This window comes from Branchiostoma lanceolatum, chromosome 18, assembly GCF_035083965.1.
Source record: "Branchiostoma lanceolatum isolate klBraLanc5 chromosome 18, klBraLanc5.hap2, whole genome shotgun sequence".
NCBI lineage: Eukaryota > Metazoa > Chordata > Leptocardii > Amphioxiformes > Branchiostomatidae > Branchiostoma > Branchiostoma lanceolatum.
The window spans coordinates 7377404-7391749 of NC_089739.1; the positions used below are offsets into that span (position 1 = coordinate 7377404).

At 38.7% G+C, this 14346-nt stretch overlaps 1 protein-coding gene across 7 annotated transcripts in view; it reads left to right on the plus strand.

The window, feature by feature from the left end:
• The first annotated feature begins 513 nt into the window (after positions 1–513).
• LOC136424488 (kinesin-like protein KIF13A) overlaps positions 514–14346 on the plus strand; it is a 65171-nt gene continuing 51338 nt past the window's right edge. For all 7 annotated transcript variants that reach the window (XM_066413098.1, XM_066413101.1, XM_066413102.1 and 4 more), the window contains exons 1-2: positions 514–784; positions 1464–1548. In XM_066413098.1, coding sequence (XP_066269195.1) covers positions 724–784; positions 1464–1548 — 146 coding nt within the window. In that variant the 5' untranslated portion in view covers positions 514–723. The remainder of the gene's footprint in view (positions 785–1463; positions 1549–14346) is intronic.

Below are 14346 nucleotides of genomic sequence, written 5' to 3' on the forward strand. Positions count from 1 at the left end.
GGAACAAAAGCACGCATTGTGATGTTTGGGTTTCTTAAAGGAAGCGTTGGTTGTTTGACATAACCTTGGCGCCTTTTACTCCAAGGAAAGGATAATTGAAGTACCATATGGTAGGAGCCATGACATTTCCTGAGGATGTCAATCTAGCGCGGCCGTTACACATCAAGATCGTTCCCAAAGCCGTTCAGAGGAGAGCAATCGATATGGCGTTGTTGTAATTGTTTGAAATAAAGGTGTAAAATGTGTTTGAAAGTGATCGTTTTTGGCCGGGGGCGGCGCCACGTGCTAGTTGTCGTGAACCGGAAGGCGGCGTTCTAATCCGGATACTTTTCCAAGACCCCACACGTAAAAATATTCTTCACATATACAACTCAATATCAAGAAAAAAACCCTCATCAAAACTTGAAATGGTACCCTAGATTACTTATTACTACTTTCTAAAAGTTTTGTTATAAAATTTTTGCTGTGGATATTTAGAAGAAACAGCCAGAGTTATTGTAGATTGGCGACGTTGGGGGTCTTGAGTATAGGCCAAAATGGCGCCCGATGTTCGACTGTAACATCGTTTACTTCTCGTGTTGACTTTAGTTTTTCTGGTGACTTCTGTGTTTTGCCCGCGCCGATCGGAGCTAATTTTTCACCAGGAAGTACGGAATACTCGTAGCTGTGCTGATTCGGGAGTTATTTTGAGGAACATTGCCGTACAAACCCGTGAGAGTCAAGATGGGCGAGCCGACGAGTAACGTGAAAGTTGCTGTCCGGGTTCGGCCCATGAACAGACGAGGTGAGTATGAACGTCACTCCGCCTTTGTTTCCCACGCAACACGTGCCTGTTTCTCTCAACTTTACCTCACCACTTTCCTCACTTCCTTTCAGTAAAATTTACAGTCTTTCTGAGGAGTTTTTCCTCAGAAATATCGTGTAAACCGGTTGAGAGTGTTTGTTGATGTTGTCTGTATATGTATGTGCGAGGATGTGGTTGCCTGTGCTAACCTGTCCTGTGATACGGACGATCTATGCCAGCAACTCAACCTTAAAACTACACTCAAGTATTTCTTTGATGTCCAACTTAGCGGTCACGGTCAAAGATGTTCTTTAAAAATTAAGATCACCTTTTTCATACTTGTTTATTTTGTGTAAAATCGAAAATAAGGTGAAAATTTGATACACCATACATGTGTAACCATAGCATGGCAGACCAACAAGTAAGACAATAATTAGTTTATAACGATTTAAGTTGTTTTTGCCCCTCAGAACTTATGATTTTTGGGAAGTCTGGTGACAGATACTGAGTTTGGTCTTTCCAAATGTATTTTTTAAGTTTTAAGTAAGGGTTTTGAGCCAAATCTTGTATAATTCTTTTTGAGGTCAAAGGTCACGAGAGGACACATACAGACAAGTTAAAAAATTTATGATAAAATGTTACATTTTGGATCTAAAAGTGTATTTTGTTGTTTTTGCAGAGCTGGGGTTGGCGACGAAGTGTGTTGTTGATATGGAGGGGAATCAGACCATCCTAGGTCACCCCACGACCAAACCAGGAGACAGGTTAGTACCGCTGACTGTCATGGGATCTGGTTCCCACAGATGCAATGCCTTTCCTAGCTGTGTGGACAAATTGCCTGGGACTTCCAGACCCCTCCCACTATCCCCTTATGTGGCTGAAACAAACTGTGCCCCATCTATATACATTTGTTTAGCAGTTAAAAGAACATCTATTTTGGATAGTGTATACAGACCAACATGCTACATAGATCTAGTAGAATTACAACAAGATACTTTCCTTGTTGTGTGCTAAAGACCCCTCCCACTATCCCTCTTTGTGACCAGACAAAACTGTAACGGTTTCACCTTTACAGTTATATGAAAGGACAGCCACTCCACTATGTCCTGGTATAAAATAGATAGACATGCTAGAGAGGTCATCTATTTAAAAAAAGTCACAGACCTCACAGTATTATGACAACAACTATAGTTGCTTTGAGGGATTGAAAACTTTAGTTATTATGACTGTAACACTACTACGTACTAGCAGACTAAAAGACCAACACAGGCTCTCCTTATCATTCCTTATATGACATGAAAGCTGCTATAATGACAGGTAGAGATTGATTAAGTTATAAATTAAGATTGATGTGTCCTTGATGCATCCTAATCTTCAGTGCTTCAGACTATATTCAGTTACAGACAAAACCAACTCTGTAAGTGTAACCTTAACTTGAATTAACTTGAAATTAGTGGACCAAGCGGTTTGTGAATAATATGATATTTCCTTTAATACAGACTGTTGTACAATACTACGTGTACTAGATGCATATACTCATACGGACCCCTGCACAGAAATAACACTATCCTTCCCTGTCCTGTACACATCAATAAGTGCCGCTGTCCCTGTTTTATTTAGACAACAGATTAAATCCTCCCCACCCACTCATGGTTGGTGCCAAAGGTTTAGAATATGGATGGGCAGGGCTCGAAATCTAAGCCTGTGCTGGTATATCAGAAGAACTTTATTGCATGACAATTGTAACTGATACAATGTATGGCATTGGAGTTGAACTATTGCTAATATGTAGCATCTAAAGGTATTCGTAACATGCAAATCATAACTTCGCTGTTCTGCTGGAAAAGATTTTAGAGATGCAGGTAGACAGGAGACTTGTAGAACTCAACTTTTACCTGTATTAATCTGCATATGCAGGTTGTATTTTGAGCCCTACACGTATGCTCCTTCTAGGCTTTTTCATGTACATTGTACATTACATTTATGATATGTGATCTCCAATTAGTTGTAATTGGCTTTGACTGTGTAGTCTGTCTGCTTGTTTTGTGCGCCTTTCAAAGTTTCATGCCAGGGATCAAATGGTAGAATAGGATCCTCCTGAATGACATATCAGATGATTACGGACTTACAGTAGTTGGCATAGATGAGTTGAGAAGATGTGACAGAGAAGAATTGCCGCCTTTTTTCACCCTGTGTAAGTTACTAAGTACAAACAGAATTACAAAAAAAACTTTTGTGTAGTTTAGAGTAGCCAAATAAGACCCCGTTCACACTCATTTTTTTCAATCGCGATTGAAGTATAATCGCGATTGTTCGATCCGATCGCGATTGAACGCAAAGAAACTTTTGCGTTCACACTGCTTTTCGCCAAGTGGATTAAAGTACGCCGTGATCCGATCGCGATTGAAGCACGATTGAAGCATGCTATCGGCGATCATCTGGTAAATGTTGTTGTTGTCCTTGTTGTCCTTGTTTTGTGTCTATTTTTCCGCTAGACATTGTCACTTGGTGCGGTAAATGTCCCTCTTTCGGTGACATTTCCCCAGTTTGGCCTGCACCTCCTCACTGCCCCAGATTGCGATGAGGACCCTGGTCTCCTCATCGCGCCATCTGCCACCAGCTGAAGTTGCTGACGGAGTTTTATTTTTCTTCTTGGGCATTGTTGACGATGAAAAGTTGTTGTTGTTGTAAAAGAGCGATCTGACGTGCGGATTGGATTTGTTTTCCCGCGCGATGCGAACTATGACCCCACGTACCCGCATGTATGACCTCCCACCCCCGGAACCAGCCGAAATCTCCGCCGATCGCGATGGAATGAATCGTAGTTGTGTTCACACTCAAAATTTGATAGGATTGGATTGGATCCGATCGCGATTAATCCAATCAAACTACCTCTGGAGGTAGTTACAATCCAATCGCGATTGGATCGTTTTGGATCGTTCCAATCGCGATTGGGAGCGTTCACACTGAAAAAATCAATCGCGATCGGATCGATTCAATCGCGATTATACTTCAATCGCGATTGAAAAAAGTGAGTGTGAACGGGGTCTAAATACAGTAGTAAATAGTGTAGAGTTTCTTTGACAAACAGCTGTTTCAAAATCCCTCTTCACAGGTCCTTATTTTACAAGTGAAGGTTGGATTGACTCATGCTGGTGTCAGTAAAGATGAACACAGTCTTTATCTTTTATAGTTTTCTGGTTCTTTGAACATCTTCAACTGTAAGTGGTATCTGGACAGATACATGTATATAGTCTATTAGTATACAAATTGCTAACAGAAGTGTATGGAGGACATTCTGATCTATACTGGCCTGTTTCAATTGTGTTTTCCTTAGCGTGGGTAATTCAGGGCATCTAAACACACTGTTTGCCTGTGAACCATTTAGCTGTGTGGGACTTGTTTGCTGAGCCACTGGGGGTTATGTGTGATGCACCTTTCAGTCCAAATATTTGAGGGGAAGGGGTGTAGCAACAGGGATCTGTCAGTGTCCTGCCTGGATGCATGAAATTGATATCTTTAAAATGTAAATGGAAAGTTTGAAGGAATGGTTAAACTTTCTTCTCCTATCTCCTTTATGTGAGAGGGGGATGAAGTACATGTGTTTGTGTAGATGTATACTGTATTTGCTATAGGGTACACTAATAGTATACAAACATTGATACTTTTTCATTCAACAGATGTGACTGCGTGTTACAATAAAATGGGGTACATGTAGATATGAAATTGCTGCAATTGCTCTTTTTTTTTACAATTACAAATTGAACACTGATCTTTTTATTGAAAATATGTATTTGTGTATTAGAAAATACGTTGTTATGAATAATAAAAGAGTGGAACTGCCTGAAATGCTGAAATCATAATGCTTCAGTGATGCATGCCAAGCCTTCCAAATATGTAAAGTTAGTCTAATTTTGTGTATGATTGATATTATTGGATTCTAGCCTAGTAATCTAGTAACTGAACAGACCTTTGCTATTAATTATGTTACTATTCACACGAAATGTCTCCTTCGTTCTTGAATGAAAGGCTAATAGAATTGACTTTGCTCAAATCGAAGAAGATCATGTGGACTTTTTATGAATAGTCCATACATGGAATGATCATGACTGTAATAAATTGGGGACAAGTATGAATCTTGGTTATCTTTTTCCCAAATGTAAGATGTTAAAATGGGACTGTCAATCAGATACAGAGTAGTCTATGAATATAAACTACATTTGTACATATATATCTACAAAATAATCATCTATTCATTTCATGTGTTTCACTTCATCACTTATAATTCAACAAGGGAATGAAGAAATACGGGAGAATCTTTGCAAGAAAGTGATTTGGGTGAAACTGAAAGGGCGTGTATTTACACACGTAGGTAGTTCCCTTCTCTATGGAATCATTAAATATTTATCAATAAAGCCTGCCATTCATATATAATAGATGAGGGCGGGAGTACGTGTGAGGAAGTGTTGTTAGGAAGGTATGGTTAGTGTGTATAGTGTACTTACAGACGTTACAGACCATATATTATCATTGAGGAACATACAAATCTCCAACTTGTCCAAGCAGATGTTGGGTGGAAAATCTCAAATTTCTAATTCACCGAAATATTGTTTTGTGTGTATAGTAGCATAGTCAAATAACTAATGTTAAAAACATCATTGAATACTTGATGCCAATGTTGACTAAAATTTTAGAAATGCAAGAGAAAAGGAAAGTGCTAAGTAAAAGAATGAAGTAATAGAAAAGATGTGATCTTTAGACATTTCTAAAGATACAGCACTCTCCCCCCTACTTAATGGAACAGTCCATAGCATCCTCAAGTGGCTTTATGTATGCATACTGTAATACTGTTGGGCAGTGTTGGCATAGTTGCCAAAAATCTCACAGACCCTTGCATGACGGAGAATTGTAAGAAGCTTTTTGTCGTTGACGTAAATTTGATTTCTACGTCATAATAAAGAAGACACAAGACCATCACATGATAGTGTGTTGCCAAAGTCGTGTACTGTGAATTGACAAATCGTTGGGTGAGCAAAATGGTTATACGTTGATACATATACAGTCAGAGCCTTGCTATAGAACCATATTGTGTATTTTGCCATACAGTGAAGTTTCAGGCTGTTATTATCGTTACGACTCTCCCCAAGCAGTTTGGTAATGATGCCAAGTTGTCACATGCAATCTTATACTTATAGCAACGCCTTGTCAATTTTCAAACTTAAGTAATTTTTTATTAATTTTGAAGCAAGGTTAACCTTTAAATTTCAACACAAAAATTGGACTTGCCCAGTCTTTGGGGTTGGAATATCAACATTTTGTGTTGGTCCAATTTTTGTGTTGGAAATTGCAGTTCAACTTTTCTTCAGAATAACTTATACCAACACAAATAACCTTTCAAGCTAATTTTGCTCTAGAGTTAATCAAAATTTGGATATTCAGGTTTCACCCTATCCAGAGCTGGGGTGTCCCTGTGGTGTAGTGGTCTGCGCCTTTGCTACTCTGCCACATCTGGTTCAAATTACTTGGACCAGAAGGACTGGGGTTCAAGCCCCATGTAGGGCACCTCTGGACAAGAGGCGCATTGAGTCATACCAAAGACTTTATAAAAATGGTACATACTTATGAAACAGTATGGAAGTTAAACACACTCCACTGCCAGTGGACTAGCCCCCTGCTGCAGTGATTGCACCACAGTGTGGCCCCAGGGCTATGAAACGGAGATGGGCACCGCCCTATACATCAATTATGGTGTGGGAGGATTTTAACTAACCTATCCAGAGCTGCCTATAGCCCCACCTTGCTCTAAATTTCTGGGTGGAACATTGGATTTAGTATATATTATAAAGTTACTACCAGTTTGTCTATTGTCATATGATATATGTGTCTGCGTTTATAATCTACCAGTGATACAGGACATGATCGTGAAGTTTTTACCATGTAGGCATGCCATCCATACACACCCTTTGTTCCATCTCCGTTGTTTGGCGAAATGCCCAGAATTCCATAGCGGTTAGATAGTGGGGTCATGAGGTCAGAGGTCAATTGAGGAGTATCCAGACGCATTTGGCTTGATTACAAAATCATTAAATGCCAACAGGCAAACAGAGAAGTCAAGTTCAATTCAAAGCTGTGTCAGATCATAAGATATGGGGTAGTGGCAGCAAGTTTAATCATATAAGTGTTGGGATCAAGTTGACAATAAAACTGACAGTTAAAAGACAAGTTGAATCGTACAACAGAAACAGCAAGGAGAATTTTGGTACAATTTTGCTATAGAAACTATCAACCTACATGTATGTGCAAGTAGCACAAGCAGTAGTGCAATTTTCGGAATTTCCCTTTACCTTTAACTTGTTAGATGTAAAAGAAACCACTGTACTAGTTTAGAGAGGAGCTACGAGGATTGATTTATTGCCAACAGTGTACTGATACCAAGTTAATTCTGTTCTTATTACTGGTAACTGTTGCTTGGATACCCTGGCACAAAGTTTCAAACCTATTTGTATGTTTTGGCAATGCACCAGTAACTTGTATCAGTCTACATATATTTTTGTTAGGGCTTAAAATACCTGCCTGAAACCTGCTGCTTGCAGAAATAATTTTGAGATTGCAGAAAAAAATGTAGATGATTTGTAACTTTCCAAGTATTTTCATTCATATTTTGGCACTATGAGTGACATTAAAACAAGGGCTTGGTCTGATTATCATATGAGCGATGCAATCAAGTCAAAGTGACGCAGTGGCAGGCAAAAATCAGGTAGAATACAAAAGATTAATTCACATGTTAATTAATAATTCCATCTGCTAATTTGAATATCAATTAGTCATCCAATCTGCTAACATCGTTTTGCCTACCATCGCCAAATACCCTGGATGAAAACAAAAACAGCGATTCCATGTATGCCTGATTGTAGTTATGCAGGTACTGTAAATGCAAAAGTGTTCGTGGTGGTTTTCGGTTTTTGTGTTGAACTCTTCAGTGCAAACTTAAAACCACCGCTAAACTTTTTGCCCACCTATGACTGCAGCGCAGCCGCTACTATTGTTTCAAACGCAAACTTCACTGCGAATACTGCATTCTCTCCCTACCCTGAAATAAAACCACAGGAACTTAAATTGCATTTACAGTATTACAACAGGTGTAATTACCTGAGGTGACGTGCAGTCTGACATGACTCGACGTCACCTGGTGTTCACCTGTGTATGACTCACACAACTGTGGCAGGTCAACTCTATTGTTACCTGAGGGGTCGGCCTTTTGTGATTTAAATATAGTCAAACTTTTTATCTGGCCTGATCACTGTATTTTTTTTACGAATGACTATAATTTCAGTAAATGCAACAAATTTTACTATGTAAAGGTAAACAACCTACTGGTACAGATCTGCAAGGTTTTAACTGTTGTTTTTGTTTTAAAAACATGAAGTCTAGTTAATTGTTAAATGACCTAGTTTAACTGTATTTACTTTAAGGCATGTTTTGTTACAGTAAAAACTTATAAAGTCCTAACTATCAAACCTGTACTAGTGACCACTGACCATCTCTGCATAAAGACCACCTGGTCATTGTGGTCACTTTTTGGACAGGTGATACCTTGGATTTTTCTCATTGGCCCAAGCATTACGAAGTCTGTCTATTGTGACCACCTGTCTACTGTGACCGTTAAAAACATTTTTTTAAAGTCTGTGTGACAGGTTTGACTGTACATTAATGTTTTACTTTTAGCCACTCTATTTATTTGTTTGGTAAGGTTGGGGGAGGGGGATGTACATGTAGGACAATGGGTAATTCCTTTCACAGCACCGTGGACATATTGAAAATCTATTTCAGCCCTGTCCCAGTGCTCCCCATAAGCTATATGACCCATGTCCGAAGGACGTTTATTAGCTGCTAGGGCAGGTGCCTCGGGACATGTCAATCTATTGTGAGTGCTGTTCCATAAATGATTATTGTCAGACATATTTTAATTGGGGCCTAGGGATTGCTGAATGATGTTTTATTCTCACACATAAGCTTCTTTAACTAGGTCGTTAAGTTTGATATGAGTTTATAACCAGCTGCTGCTGCGTCGCATGCCTGAGAAGATGGTGTGTTCGTTACAGTGTTACGCCGAAAGGCAGTTATAGCAGCCATACAGATAAAGAAGCTGGTATATTATGCCAAGGGGTGGTCATATTGGTAGCCTGGATGCCAGACCCCCAATCTCTGAAATATCTATCGAATCGATAGATATTTTAGGGATTGGAGGTCTGGCATCCAGGCTACCATATTGGCCATTCAGATACAGATAAAGAAGGGTACTGGTAAATTCTGATGGGACCATTAGTTGCATACATATATGTGTATGAGACATTATGTCATTTGACGTGCCTGTGTCTGTGTATGTTCGCTCTTAGAGTCTTACAGGATGACTGTACATGCATTGTTATTTACTGTCCTTGGTACCAACTGTTTGACTATTCCCCCTCATTCAAATGTATACATCTGTCAGCATTACACACATATGATGGGAATTTCATTTAAGGCTCAGTGGTACTTGAAATGCCAAGCAGTTGGCATTGTATCAAGTTCTTTGCAACATTGACAACATGTGCAGCAATATTGTCAAGAAACCAATTTGCATAATTGTATACCTAAAGCCACCTTTTACTTCATATCACCAGGGGTTGCTTTTAAGTTTTATGGGGAATTAATGTGTGTGATTTGGAGTGGGGTATCTTGTTTATGTGAACATGACATGACTTTGAAGTTTGACACCTATCCCCTGTAATGGTACATGGCATTCTGTCCCTGTCCCTGTGTTGTTCACACCTCGCCCATCTTTGTCAACAGGCAGTGATTATAGTGTATGTGTGGAACTTTGTGCCAAAGAAAGGTCAAGGTTGTCACTCTTACCCTATATTTACAGTTTTTCTTGTAACCGCACATGGCAGTGTAAACTCTATGGGACCAGTGGGTAGCCAAAGTGTTACAAAATCTCTCGCTATCAAGGGTCAGTCATTTGGGCAGGCCGCTGATTTAAGTCAGTAAGAGACAAAGGTAAACGTATCTGGAGTGAAAAATTTCACCATCTCGTCAGAAAAGGTATCTACATTCTCCTAGAGTAGACCTTTACTTGTGATGGACTTCATATGTCAGGGCCCTATTCTTTCCCCCCTGTGGTGTTTTCATTGACTTGTGTCATTAGCTTTGTACTTAATTGTACGAGGTTTTGAATTCTATTGTATGTGGACACCCAAACACTGTTTACCACCATGTACAGTTACAGAGGAATGAATGACTTCAAATGATGTACGTATTCTGTTGATATTGAATTGCTCACACATTTTCATTAAAAAGAGAACTTAAGAACTTATAACTTCCAGTTGCTTCAGAGCTCTAGCCACAATGACAATGGACTTCATTGTATTCTGCTATTTGTTTTCTGACAAGCACTTGGCACACTAGGCATTGTTGCCACAAAGGTTAACTGCTGAAATGACTTGGGAAATTATACATGATGGTAATTATGGTGCTGTCATTGCGCTAGCAACAATGTACTTTTATGTACCAACACATGAAAGGTTGGGTGGCTTTCTGTCAATAGTGTGAACTGTGAAGTCACTAGAATAGTGTGAAAGGAAAGACATGTTTCACCAGTCTTAGTAACTTTGAGAATTGACAGGCCACTTTTTTTCAGGCAGCTGAGTTGTTGTTTTAGACTTTTGGGGCATGTTTTGAACTAAGAAAAATATTTGTACCAAGTATGTAGGCATTTTTGCACTTTGGTTGTAAGATCAGACTTCTATAAAGTAAACTCTCAGGCCAGTCAAGAGACTTGAAGATAAGAATCAGCGCTTGGGTCAATGGGGAAAATAATCAAAGGGACTGCCAAGAAGTAACCACAATAGCCAAATGGTCTTCATGCTGTGGTCAGTTGTACAGGTTTGACTGTATATCCTGATTTAAAACATAAAACAAAACTCCAAAAGATGACAAAAAAATCCCAGAGCAGAAGAACTCATATCCATAGACTGCCACAAACATTTCAAAAAGAGCCCAGGAGGCAATGAGAGCACAACTGTGGCACCAGCTTTAGAAAGTGATTGTTGTGACTCATTGGAAATCAATTTAAACCTGTGGAATAGTTGTGGACATTGGGAGGAAAGGTTGGTTCTATTAGTGAAAGTGGGAGGTTGTTCTGGGGGGAAATTGACTCCATTAGTCCTGTCCTCTCTGGTCTGAACTCATGACAGTGATGAAAGACTGTATGGATAATGGACACTCAGTAGCCTCCATCGCAGGCCTTCTAGGAGCACAAGGCCTTCTAGGAGCACCGGTGTTTATTTTTTTGGGGAGGGGTTGGGTGGTGGACACTGATTTGCTGATTTTCAACATGAGCTAGAGGCGCAAAAACAATCTCCCCTGGCAATTGAGACCCTGGAGTGGACTATGTTGAAAGTCAGCTAATCAAAGCTCAAAAAAGAAAAGAACGCCGACGCTCCTAGAAGGTCTGCAAAGGAGGCTATGTTGAGGGTAAGTGAGATGGGACACAATATTAGACATGCACTTTTACTCATGGAAGGATGGTGGGGAAGAAAATGTTGGGTTAATTTGTTGTCAAGGTTATTTGTTCAGTAGCTGCCAATAGACCAATCCCATAGTCTTGCCCACCTCCGTAAAAACATAGAAATGAAAAATGAAAATATAAGAAATAAAAAGAAATAAAAACATTTAACGGACATGTAGTCACTCTCCTATTGGTCAAACTGCTAATTATTTAGTAATTGTGATAAAGTCAGGATCAGTCTAATTTGTTCTGTGAATGTTGTAGGAAAAATTTTGATTTTTTATGACTATGTTAACTTGCACAAACATGTACAAACACACACAGATACAGACACACATCATTACAATTGTATCTTTTCATTATTTATCATTACATTTTTCTTTGCATTTTGGTACCAATGTAATGTTCCATCTCCTAATAGAAGGAACATGCCTGGAATTTGCGTTTGTCTGCTAACAGCATAAGCTGTTAATGGACAACACCTCATGGGACCCTCTATCAACATGATCTCACTAATTAACTCCTTATTTAGTAATTAGGGTAATTAGAGAGTTATTTTCACACCAACCTGTCAAGTCAGGTTGACCATGGGGTCAATCTTGTCCATTTGATACCTGAACTTCTCAAGCAGATGTTGGTGGGGAAAATTGGTAGGGAGGGCGAAAAGAAGATGGGCAATTTTTATGAGAGGATTAGAATTTTCCCCACCAACCTCTGCTTGCAGAGTAATCATTTGATTCACAACAGCCCACATGTACATGTACATATAGATACTGCCCACAAAGCTTAATTCTGTGTTTTATTTAGTCAAAATAATTCTTAATGATGAAATCTTATCTAGATTTTTATTATTTACATTACCTGACTTTGCTTGAGATGTATCCTTGTATCCTTATATTTTCAAACCCCCATCCTTTCATTTTGAAATAAAAGACGAAAAGTTTGTTCAACTTTTTGAATTGAGTCCTGTGAATTTTTTCCCCTGCTGACCTACATTTCGGCAGCTTGATGCACAGAGTGCTTGATTTGTGGGTGCCACCATCAGTACTAGCCAGTGTGTTGTGGATAAAGTCCAGGCCAGTGTGTTGATAATTTAGTGTAAGCAAACACAGTCTGGCCTGCTGTGTTATCATTAAGCTGATAAATCTTAGCTAGACCAATTTAGGTGCAAATGTACTCAGCATGATTCATGAATATATGTTCCTCTAACTTGTATGAAATTCCATTAAAATTTTTGCTACAACATACAAACTTGAAGTACAAATATGTGAGAATCTTGAAAGATTCAAGTGTTGAGAAGAAAGGAGATCTAGAAAAAGGAATGGTTTAGATGTGGTTCTGTTGACAGCACCAAAGATAGTGTCAACTACCTCTAGAGCTATCTTGACTTTTCCAGGGCATGGTGAGTAATTAGGATGGAGAATTTTAGTTAGAGATTTTGGACTGCCATGAATATTTCTTTCTAAAACTTTATTTCAAATAGAATACTTGACATATACCATGTTCTTTCATCTAAAAAACAGAGACACACAAGATTTTGGACCACTTTCCCGAAACCTACGGTTGAGTACAAGATGATTTAGTAATTCTAAAACTGATAATGTTACACATAGAGTTAAATCTTCACTGCTTTGAAGCCAGAAATACCAGAATGTTTTGTGAGTGCCCAACAGTTTTGGACAGTTGACAGCTGAAACCTACTCCTATCGCTTATCTGTCGGTTAAGACGAAAGAAATATATGTTATACATAAGGTAGAAATTGAGATCGATAATCCAACTGCTGAGTAAATGTCAATACGTTTATGATGCATGGATGTCTGCTCTGTGGAATTAATAATGTATTTCGACTATCTACATGTACTTCTCTCTTGGGTAAGGCATATGGAAAGTTCATTTACTTCAACTAAGTGGCTTTTAGGTGGTAATTTGAACTGTTAGTATCAAATGTATTATTTCTGTACACTACTTTAACATTGCTTTTTATAGGAGCCAACATTAATGATAGTGTCTTGCAATTTTAATAGCTTTCAGAATTTTCTAATTCAGTACTATTATTGTAAGCTGCATTCTATATCCCTTAGAGTGCAGAGTACTAGTAATATTGGATTTGTATGGTTCATAATGAAAAGAGACATGTAGTATGATGTACTGTACGTGTATGATAGAAAGAGAAAACATACAGTATTTGAAACAGTCAGACATAGGAAGAATACTGAGGTTTTGACACCATTCTTGGGATATCAGTAGATCTACATTGACCACTTCACACACATAATTTTTCCAGATTGAAATCCAGTCCATTGTCATATATGGTCATATTATTATTCTACACACCCTGTAGATTTCTGCTACAGATTTGTAGCAGTAGCTTTAAAACGCCTGTTACATTATGTATAGATGCTCCCTTCACCTTACTCTATCTTGGAAGGCTTCTAATAAAGTTGTCCGACTCAATATTTCTATCCGTATTTAGAACTTCGGTTCTTGCTTGGGGGGTTCTTCCATCATGCAGGAAGTATATACTAGTACAGATATAAGCAATATAAGCTAAAATAAATCTGTGACTGCTTTCATTTGGAAAGTTCTGGTGATGGAAAGACAGGATATAATGTTTTGTGGCACCAGGAGTCAAACTTTAAGCTTAACCTTCTTTTATCTATCTATTAAAAGTTGAATCCAATAAATCCTGTTATCTATCACAGCACAAATGTCACTGAAAACATTACACACGTGACCTCATACAGACAACATGTTCTGCGTCTGATGATTCAAACAATTTCTCATCGGAGCTCTGAAGTGCTCTAAATCTAATGGTTATCAACTCTAGTCTACATCAACCCACCTCCTATGCAAGGACAAGGCACTGCACCATGTAAATTCTACTACAAGACCTTTAAACTAAAGGGACTGGTGCTGGTAGGTTATACATGGCAACGGTTTTCTCCAGTAATACTTTACAGCCAAATTCTAAATGACTCAGCACACTGATCAGTGTACAATATCTAACAGCAC